This window comes from Cinclus cinclus, chromosome 22 (genome assembly GCF_963662255.1).
Source record: "Cinclus cinclus chromosome 22, bCinCin1.1, whole genome shotgun sequence".
NCBI classification, from domain to species: Eukaryota; Metazoa; Chordata; class Aves; order Passeriformes; family Cinclidae; genus Cinclus; species Cinclus cinclus.
The window spans coordinates 1,778,088-1,788,392 of record NC_085067.1 but is presented as its reverse complement, the minus strand read 5'-3'; the positions used below and the strand labels follow the sequence as shown (position 1 = coordinate 1,788,392).

The following is a 10,305-nucleotide window of genomic DNA, read 5'->3' as shown; positions in this document are numbered from 1 at the left end:
AGAGAGAGAGAGAGTGGAACGAGACATGCCGAAGGTGTCTGGAACGAGGAGAGATTTGTAGAGGATTTTTGGCTGCAAAAAGCAGCAGGTGAAAGGTCTGGCTGAGATCTCGTGTTGGTGCAGCCCCAGTGTTTGGCTCTGGGTTTACTCTGAGTTGAGGGAGAAGAGAATTGGCCCCAAAGCAGAGCTGGAGTTGTCTCGAGACTCTCTGCAGGGAGGTCTGTGTGTGTCCAGCTCTCTGTGGAGCTCTTGGACACGTTGCCTTAAGATTGCAGAGCCTGTCCAGCTCCTGCTGGGCTCCAGGCAGAGTTTCAGAAGGTCAGGGATGGTCAGTTGGTCAGAGCAGAGGACGGAGAGCCTGGGAAATTGGGGTTGGGTTGTTTGGCTTATACCAGAAGAGCCTTGGGAGTTCATCTGTGTTAGCCCTCTGCAGGGGAGAGCAGAGCTGGGCCACCAAGACACGAGTCCAGCTCCCTGTACAGCCTTGGGCAAGTCACTTGACCTCTCTGCCTCAGTTTCCCCACCTGGAAAATGGGGATAATAACACTCACCTACCTCACAGGGGTGTTGTGAGGACTCACAAGCTTTTGTAAAGCACTTTCACCACGACAAAGGCGCTGTGTAAGTGCTGAGTGTTGATATTGAAGTATTATTATGAATTAAACCTTGTGATACCTAGAATTCCTTGTGCCAAAGGTGAGCAGCTGTAGGAGGATGCAAGGAGAAAACTGGCAAAATGTTCCTTTCATGATGGCAAAAACAAAAGGCAATTTGCCTCCCCCTTTTTTTTTTTCATCTTTATTAACACATGTTGTGTTCTGTCCATTCCTCACCTGTCACTGGTTTCTACTGGCAAGTGCACCTGGATGTGTCTTTTTAATTTATTGTGAGTGAAATCCCTGCCCCTTGGGAAGTCTTGTACTGCCCTGCTCCAGGATACCAAGGTGGTGCCTTTGTGTGGATTCCCAGCAGGTGTCCTGGACAGTGTGTGCCATCTTTAGGAGAAAATGGTTGAACCACTAAAAAGGCAAAAAAAAAAAATAAATCAACAAACTTTGAGAAATTAGGAACTTCTGAGCAGAAAAGAAAAAAAAATGAACAGGGATGTGGGCAGCAGTGGTGAAACATTGAATTGTGGCAGCAACTGTGTGCAAAGTTCAGCAGATGTTGAAATGTGTGGCTGAGGAGGGGCTTTACATCTCCCTGAGCTGTAAAAGGAAGATTTGCAGAGAATTGCTTCAGATGCAGAACTTTGACAAAGGGTTTGTCTGGGTAGTTGCTCCCTGCAAATACAACCTGGCTGCCCTGCAGCCCTGGAAGTTGGTTTTTTTTTTTCCCCCCCCAAGAACATTTGTAAGTCTCTAAAGCAACCTCGAGATGATGTGCAGTATATTTTTCCATTTGAAATGTGGTTTTAGGGGATCATCCCTGCTTACCTCCCCCACGAAGGAAGGCTCCTTGTGGGTTCTGTGACCTCGGGTGGCCTTGGTGGCACCTCCTGCCACCTTCCTGGGATGACGTGGGACACGACTCCAAAGCAGTGAAACCCCTCAAACGTGAGGATCAGTGAACTGTGTAATTTATCAGTAGGTTTCTAATTGTGAACTGTAAAATAAAGAATAAAAAGAGAGGCACACTGTGGTTCATCTGTGGTGTGTTTTGTTATTTTTGTGTTCAAACTGAACAGCCTTTTTTGCTCTTCACGGCCAAAGTTTTGTTTGGGGAGAAATCCAAACAGAATCCTTCTGTTTTGGGTCTTTATGAGGAAAATCAGAATTTCTTTCTGGAGTTGGACATCATCCAGTTGTCTTGGGAATAACCTGTGGAGGTTTGGCCAGGGTCACTGGGGTGCCCCGTTCCCAGTGCCCAGGGTCTGTCTGGGGATTCCGGGATGCTCCATTCCCCGTTCCTGGGGTGTGTCTGGGGTCTCTAGGGTTCCCTATTCCCATTCTATGTCCAGGGTTACTGGGATGCTCTGTTCTTCCTTCCCAGTACCTGGGATCCCCGGGATGCTCCGTTCCCGGTTCCCGAGGTCACTGGGGTCACCGGGATCCCCGGGATGCTCCGTTCCCGGTTCCCGGGGTCACTGGGGTCACCGGGATCCCCGGGATGCTCCGTTCCCGGTTCCCGGGCTCACTGGGATCACCGGGATCCCCGGGATGCTCCGTTCCCGGTTCCCGGGGTCACTGGGATCACCGGGATCCCCGGGATGCTCCGTTCCCGGTTCCCGGGGTCACCGGGATCCCCGGGATGCTCCGTTCCCGGTTCCCGGGCTCACTGGGATCACCGGGATCCCCGGGATGCTCCGTTCCCGGTTCCCGGGGTCACCGGGATCCCCGGGATGCTCCGTTCCCGGTTCCCGGGCTCACTGGGATCACCGGGATCCCCGGGATGCTCCGTTCCCGGTTCCCGGGCTCACTGGGATCACCGGGATCCCCGGGATGCTCCGTTCCCGGTTCCCGGGCTCACTGGGATCACCGGGATCCCCGGGATGCTCCGTTCCCGGTTCCCGGGGTCACCGGGATCCCCGGGATGCTCCGTTCCCGGTTCCCGGGCTCACTGGGATCACCGGGATCCCCGGGATGCTCCGTTCCCGGTTCCCGGGGTCACCGGGATCCCCGGGATGCTCCGTTCCCGGTTCCCGGGCTCACTGGGATCACCGGGATCCCCGGGATGCTCCGTTCCCGGTTCCCGGGGTCACCGGGATCCCCGGGATGCTCCGTTCCCGGTTCCCGGGCTCACTGGGATCACCGGGATCCCCGGGATGCTCCGTTCCCGGTTCCCGAGGTCACTGGGATCACCGGGATCCCCGGGATGCTCCGTTCCCGGTACCCGGGGTCACTGGGGTCACCGGGATCCCCGGGATGCTCCGTTCCCGGTTCCCGGGGTCACTGGGATCACCGGGATCCCCGGGATGCTCCGTTCCCGGTACCCGGGGTCACCGGGGTCACCGGGATCCCCGGGATGCTCCGTTCCCGGTTCCCGGGGTCACCGGGATCCCCGGGATGCTCCGTTCCCGGTTCCCGGGCTCACTGGGATCACCGGGATCCCCGGGATGCTCCGTTCCCGGTTCCCGAGGTCACTGGGATCACCGGGATCCCCGGGATGCTCCGTTCCCGGTACCCGGGGTCACTGGGGTCACCGGGATCCCCGGGATGCTCCGTTCCCGGTTCCCGGGCTCACTGGGATCACCGGGATCCCCGGGATGCTCCGTTCCCGGTTCCCGAGGTCACTGGGGTCACCGGGATCCCCGGGATGCTCCGTTCCCGGTTCCCGCGGTTCCCGGTTCCCCCCGCCCGCCGCCAGGGGGCGCTGCCGCGAGGGGCGGGGCTCTCCGGTGCCGCCGGAAGCGGAGCGGGGCCCGCGCGTTCCCGTGCGCGTGCCCGCGGCTCCGTGCGCGTCCCCGCCGCTCGCTGCCCGTGCCCCGGTTACGCCGCTGCGGAGCGGGGCCGGCCGTGTTTCCCCGCACGCCGTGCCCGGCCGGGGCTAATCCCGGCCATGGAGCGGGCGCTGCTGCCCCTCCTGTGCCGCCGGACCGTGCGGTTCTGCCGGGCCGGGCTCCGGTTCCGCTGCAGCCGCGGGGCCGAGGAAGGAGCGCCCCGGGACCGCGATCCCCCCGCATCCCTCCCACGGAGCGGGCAGGGATCGCGGACCGGCTGGGAGCTGTGGCGGGCACAGCAGGATTTCCCCCGGGCGGGCAAGGGCAGGGGGAAGGGTCTGGAGCGAACTGCGGCGTTCCTGGAGAGGACTAAAGGCTCCGAGATCCTGTTCGGGGTAGCCCCGTGCTGGCTGGCGCTGGCCCGGGCACGGAGGGCCCTGTTCCGCCTGTTCCTGAAGGAGCGGCGCGGCGGCCCCGGGCGGCCCGTGAGGGCCGAGCTCGGCCTGCAGGCCGCGGCCCGCGGGGTGCCGGTGCTGCACGTCCCGGGCCGGGCTCTGGACGCGCTGTGCCGGGGCCGGCCCCACCAGGGAGTGTGTCTGGAGGCCGCCCCGCTGCCCTTCAGGAGCCTGCGGGACGCTGAGGAGCCGCAGCCTCAGGGGGATGGAGAGAGCGGGAGCCGGCAGCGGCTGTGGCTGGTGCTGGAGCACATCCAGGATCCCATGAACCTGGGGGCCCTGCTGCGCTCTGCGTACTTCCTGGGGGTGGAGAGAGTGGTGGCGACCCACAGCAACAGGTACGAGCCACCAGGGACAGGTACGGGCCACAGGGACAGGTACGAGTCACAGGGACAGGCACGAGCCACCAGGGACAGGTATGGGCCACAGGGACAGTCACGAGCCATCAGGGACAGGTATGGGCCACAGGGACAGTCACGAGCCATCAGGGACAGGTACGAGTCACAGGGACAGGCACGAGCCACCAGGGACAGGCACGGGTCACAGGGACAGGTATGAGCCACCAGGGACAGGTACGGGCCACAAAGACAGGTATGGGCTCCTCCAGCCCCTCTTTTCCTCCCAGGTTTCCAGCCTGCATCCCCCAGCTGTTTGAAGATTTCTGGGGCTGATCTGTAGGGCAGGATTTGGGATGGATTCCAGGCTCTCCCCAGACTCTTGTTTTGACCCATTCTGTGTCTCACTTGTCTCACCTGTGATTTGTTTTGTGGGATAATTCCTGAGCCCTCCTTAGGAAAGCACATCCCTATAGTGAGTGGGATCTGGAGGAGGGTTGCAGAGGCAGGAGAAGGAAATACAGAACCAAAAATTCACCTGCATTTCCTCTCGTGTGGCACTTTTCCATTCTTTTTCCCCTTGCAGCTGTCCCTTGACTCCCATAGTGAGCAAAGCCAGTGCTGGAGCCATGGAGGTCTTTGATGTGTACAGCACGGATGATCTGCAGGGCTTTTTGAAGGTACAGTGAGCCACTTTTAAATTTTTTTTCCTTTTTTTTTCCCCAAGAAAACTCAAACACTGCAGGTATTTCACAGAGCAGAAGCCCAGGGGGAGCCCTGAGTTATTTGCAGCCCCAAATAGGGAGAGAGGGTGGCTGTTTTTTTCTGGAAGCTGGTGGTGCCAGGATAACACCAGGCTTTATCTCCCTTCTCCTCGGGATGTTTGGCACAGCAGCATCCCGGGGCCCAGGCACACGATGGCAGCATTGGGCAGCCTTTGGAGCAGGGAACAGAGGAGGAACCAGGGCTGGAAAGAGCTGCTGGGAATCTTTTTACATTTTCCCTATGCAGTGAGGTGTGAGAGGGAGCCCTTTGCAGTAAAAATTTAAGGAATGCCAAAAAAATAAAACTGCCAAAAAAAATAAAACAGTTAAGTCGTTTTAACTGAAAATGTAAAAAAAAAAAAAAAAAAAAAAGAGTGCATACATGACTTTTTAAGCTTGAATATTTGGCAGCTCTTGATTTCTTTTTCTAGGCTAAAAGTGCAGAAGGCTGGGAAGTGGTGGGAACAGTCAGCAGGCCTGAGGATGTGGAAGATGTTCCTGTCATCAGCTGCTCGGAATTCCAGTGGGACAAACCCCTTATTGTAGTGATAGGTATTTATTTCCATTTCCAGAGCTGTGGGCTGGCTGGGGGTGCAGCTGTGAGGGGGATGCTTCCCTCCAGGGATTCTTCCAGGTCCGGAAAAGAAAAGATGAGAGGAAATCATGGAATGGTCTGGCTGTGAATGAAGCAGACACTGAGAGGAACGGGGGGAGCTGGGAGGGCTCCCAGTAGGAAGTTTGTGGATACACACAGAGATCAGCAGCTGGGGAGGGTCTGGGTGGCAGGTTTGGTGCCAGGGCAGCCATAGTGTGGTGTTTGCATCGTGCTCTGTGCTTTGATCCTTTGCTGGAGCCCCAGATTTGGATTTTCTGTCAGCCCCAAGCTGAGGGAGACCCCTGGAGGTGTTTGCTCTTCACAGAGCTGCTCAGGGAGAGCTGTGCCACATTTCCCCTTTAAAAGCAGGTCTGGGAAGAGCCACGAAGGGCTGTTGCTTGGGATGGTTTGGATGCAAAACTGGCCTTTGTAGCCACCCCTGAGAGCAGTCAGGGCACAGCTGGGAGAGGACAGGGGGTGCTGGCTGTGGAGCAGGAGCAGAGGAATCTCCTCCCTGTCAGAGCAGTGGCTGCCACTTTCCTAAGCACCTGAGCTAGGCAATTCCTGCAGGGGATTCTGCCATTCTGCCCACTCTCTCTCACCTTTTGTAGGCACAGTTTGCACTTGTGCAGCCTCTCAGAAGGTGAAGGGAAGGGGACTAGCAGCTTTGTGGCAGCTGGAAAAAGCAATTCCCCCAGGAATGCAGCTCCAGGCACCTGTGTGTGGCTGTGCCATGTCGCCCACTCTGTGTCACCTGGCACAGGAGCTGGCTGGAGCTTTTGCACTTGGAAGTGGAGTCCTGCTGGCCAGGAGCCAGGGAGGGGCTGTAATCCTGCCCCGTGCTGGGGCTGGCTTGGCTCCGAGGACATTCCTTTAATTGAAATGTTTCTTGAACTCTTGGAAACACTGACAAGACAACGCTGCAAATCTGGCATCTCTACAAGATGTGTGGAGCTGTATTCCAGGGGGAGCAGGGAGGTTGGCAGCTCTGCTGATTGCCCACAAAGAAATGCATCCCACAAACGGCGACAGCACCCGGAGAGAGGCAGGGGCTGGAAGCAGCAGCAGTGTCGTTACCTTGAGTTATGAGAGATTTCTCCAGGAAAAAGTCCAAATATCCTTTTGTCAGGGGAGATTGGAGGCTGATTGGTAGATGCATGAGGAGAGCTCCCGGACCTTGCAGCAGTAATGATTTCAACTCTCTGCTGAGCACTAACTCTTGGCTGAAAAGAAAATTGAACATTATGGTCGTCTGATGCTGGGGCTTGTTGGGAGAAACGTCCTGGATCTGAATACGGAGCATTCCTGCAGCTGCAGGGAGCAGCAGAGATAATTCAGCCTGGGATTGAGCTCCCTGGCACCACACAGATTGTCTTGCAAGTTAAGCATTTGCAGCCTCCAGTTCCCCCTCCTGGCATCCTTGCTAGCTTGGCAGAGAGTGATTTGGACAGTCCAGCTTAATGTTGTCTGCACTGGAGTCATTGCTGGAGGCGACAGACAGCTCAGACTGGGAGCCTGGTGCACACAGGAACAGATTGGGAGCACTTAGATGGCTGAATAAAAAGAGTTTCTGGGTAATTTTTTCTTAGACCAGCAGTCTTTAGCTCGGGGTTTAAGGCTCTTCACAAATCTGGTGGTTTTATGGAGATGCTCGTTTTGCATATTTTTGTGCTGCTGGATCTGAATTTCCAGCACTGGAAGCTGCAACTTCGAGTGGTGTTAATTGTAAATGGGGCAGGAAATGTGTTTTGTCATTTCACCAAGCTCTGGTCTTTGAGCTCTGTTAGTGAGGGACAAAGCTGGGAGGTGGAAGTTAAAGATCTGAAGTGGGAAGTGTTTTGTTCACCAGTCTAAACCAGGATTTAATCTGATTCAGTCAATACTCCCTCCCTTGTGTCACACTGTGCAAGTCTTTTTGCCCTGAATTTATCGCTCCTCATTATTTTAAGCAGCCAGGGCCATAAAAAGCTTTGTAAAAGCTGGAGGCAAAATCGGTGCCTTTATTGGGAATTGTAGGACCCTTTTGAGGGACAGGAGAGGATTTTTGCAGGAGCCATTGCTGCTGGCCCAGCTGGAGAGTCCTGTGGGAGTGTGGTTTGAGAGGTTCAGGAGGCAAATACTGCTGTAGGTGTAACACTTTTCCAGGGTTTTTGGGTTTTTTTAAGCATCCCTGCAGTAGTGGTGAGGAGAGGGGCAGGGCCGTGGGATGCCTGGCTTTGATTCCTGGTGTCACCCTGTGACCTTGGATAACTCCCCCAGGCAGGGGGGAGTTTTCCCCCTTACAGCAGGAGGGAAAGATTGGTCAGGATGGGGTTAGGGGCTTCTGAAGGCTCGCTGACCCCAACCAAAGAGCTTTTGCCATGACTGAGTTCATCTGGGAAGGTGATGCAGGATGCATTACCCAAAGCATCCTCTTCCTTACTCAAAGTGCATCTTAGATCAGCCCGGTAAAACATGAGGAAGAAACAACTCAGCAGTTGGGAATGATGACACTTCCCATCCTGTGTGGTCAGAGGGATCAGTGCCGTCCCAGACTGGTGTGGTGTCAGGGCATGGCTGTTGGAGGGGAGCTTTGGCTGCCGCATGCTGGGCCTGTTTGTCAGAGGTGTTTGGGATGTTTGGCCATCCCTGCAGCCCTGGAGGTGCCTGTGCTGCCCTAAATAACAACGTGGAAGAATTCTTTGGGGAGCCAGACAGGCTGGGAGGTCCTGGCCCTCTGCATTTTCACCTGTCTGCACACAGCATTGTTTAAAGCCTCTCCCTTTCCATTTCCCTTTGTGACAGTGCGAGTCAAACATCTACTAATGACCTGGGATAGATTTCAACTCTGTTTCACCAGTGTATCAGCCCAAACACATCAGGGCTGCTGGCTGGTTTAACAACTAATCAATTGAAGCCTCTGGTTAAACTGTCTGCATGCACAAGTTGCACCCAGCCCGTGGGGGATATGTGTGTGTGTGTGCTGGCAAGGCTGGAGCTGTCACTGGCAATAGGGATGTGGGATTTGTTGGATCAGAGCTGGCCTGTGGCCCCCTTGCCTGCCTTGTGCTGGTGCCAGCAGCAGCTCCCCTGTGCTCACGGGGAGCTCTGTGCAGATAATCCTCAGAAGCACTTCAGATGCTGGAGAACAGATGCAGGGAGGGAAGGGAGGAAGGTGCCTGACTCCTGTCTGGTGGCTCAGGTGCTGTGTGGGAGCTGGGGAGGTGGCTGAGCTTACGGGGAGAGTGTCAGAGAGACACAGCATGAACAGGAGCTGCACTGAGGAGGGGGGAAGGACGTGTGGCAGTGCTGTGAGCTGAGCTGAGCAGTGTCTGTGTCCTGCAGGGAGTGAAGGGGCAGGACTTTCCCTGGAGACTCAGCTGCAGTGCCAGAGGATGCTGGCCATCCCCCCTGGCAGGGCGCTGCACCCCGGCATCGACTCCCTCAACGTCTCTGTGGCTGCAGGTGAGAACACTTTGGGGCACCAAACCCCAACTCCTGCATTTAACAATCAAACATCCAGGCTCACTGAATGATTTTCTCGTGGTTTGGGAAAAAAAAAAAAATCCCTTAATATTTATTTAATTTTGCTTTCCTGCAGGTATCCTCCTGCACTCCATCTGCAGCCAGAAGCGGAGGCATGGAGATTGAAATCCTCTTTATTTGGTGGAGGAAGCTGCTCAGTGTGGATATGGAAATGCTCTTCCCAGGGTCTCCACCATCACTGTGATTTCCAGGGAGACCCTCAGTGACCTGAACTGTATTTTGGCTGCTGCAGAAGCCACCAGATCCCTGACTTAACACCAAAGGCAGACACCTGATGGTGTAGGTAACCCCTGGCAGGAGCAGGCAGTTTTGGCAAGAAAACACCCAGGGATGACTGCCAGCACTGTGCTTGTGCACAGGGGACTTTGTGCATCACTCAAACCGTGGGGACAATTTGGGCTGTGGGTGAAAGTGCCCTGTGCCCTCCCCCTGGGCAGCAGCTGAGAGTGCCAGCTATGCTTGGGAACCACTGGAGCTGGTTTTTGTGTATTTGGTTTTAAACCAGGTGTGCATCCCTGCCGAAGCTGGAGTGGGAGGAGCCTGTGGAAATAAAGCTTTTGTAAAGATTGGTTGTAGACTCAAGTCAATCCATTTTGTGTCATTAATCCAGAGTGTGATTAGTCCTTCAGGTGGGAAGAGGGATCTAGAGCTTGTTTCCTTCTGGGAAAGTTTCCTTCCCAAGCTGGGCTGATCCTCCTAAGGTGCCCCGGAACCACTGTCCTGCTGAAGGCACTGGGGTGGCTTCATTTACAACTATCCTGCTTGAAAAATCAGCCTGGCTAAATTACCGAGAGCCAAAAGAATGTTATCACTTAGCACCTTAATTATTTTATTTAGCTACCCTGGACCTTTGCATAGGATTCCTCATTAACACTTAATTTACAGTGCCCTTTAGGGATAATTTCAAACAATTCCGCTCAGTCTGCCCCCTCCCCACTTCCAAAGGAAGAAGTAAATCACTCTTAGTGACTAATTAGGACTTTGCTTTGAGCTAAATGAAGTCTGTAAACCTTGGTCTGTGGCTGTGTTCCCTGTGTGTCCCTAGGAGGGTCTGGCTGGTGGCACTGGGGACACTCCAGGTTTTTGGGATGGGGAACAGGGCATGGAGCTCCTGAAAGGTGTCCGTGGCTCCCTTCAGTGGCTGTGATGGAGAGGAGGGTGCCTGGTTTGGGGACAATTCCCCTGAGCTGTGTCCTGAGGGAAGGGACAAATCCCAAATCCCTCTGAAACAACAGCACCATCATACCAACAG

General features: G+C 55.4%; 1 protein-coding gene across 1 annotated transcript; it reads left to right on the top strand.

Annotated features, from left to right (window-relative positions):
* The first annotated feature begins 3,498 nt into the window (after positions 1–3,498).
* On the top strand, positions 3,499–9,591 carry MRM1 (mitochondrial rRNA methyltransferase 1). Its single transcript, XM_062506956.1, has 5 exons — positions 3,499–4,172; positions 4,756–4,849; positions 5,365–5,485; positions 8,853–8,972; positions 9,109–9,591. Exons 1-5 carry the CDS (start codon positions 3,499–3,501, stop codon positions 9,156–9,158), a joined length of 1,059 nt encoding a protein of 352 aa, XP_062362940.1. The 3' UTR covers positions 9,159–9,591.
* The last annotated feature ends 714 nt before the right edge of the window (positions 9,592–10,305 follow it).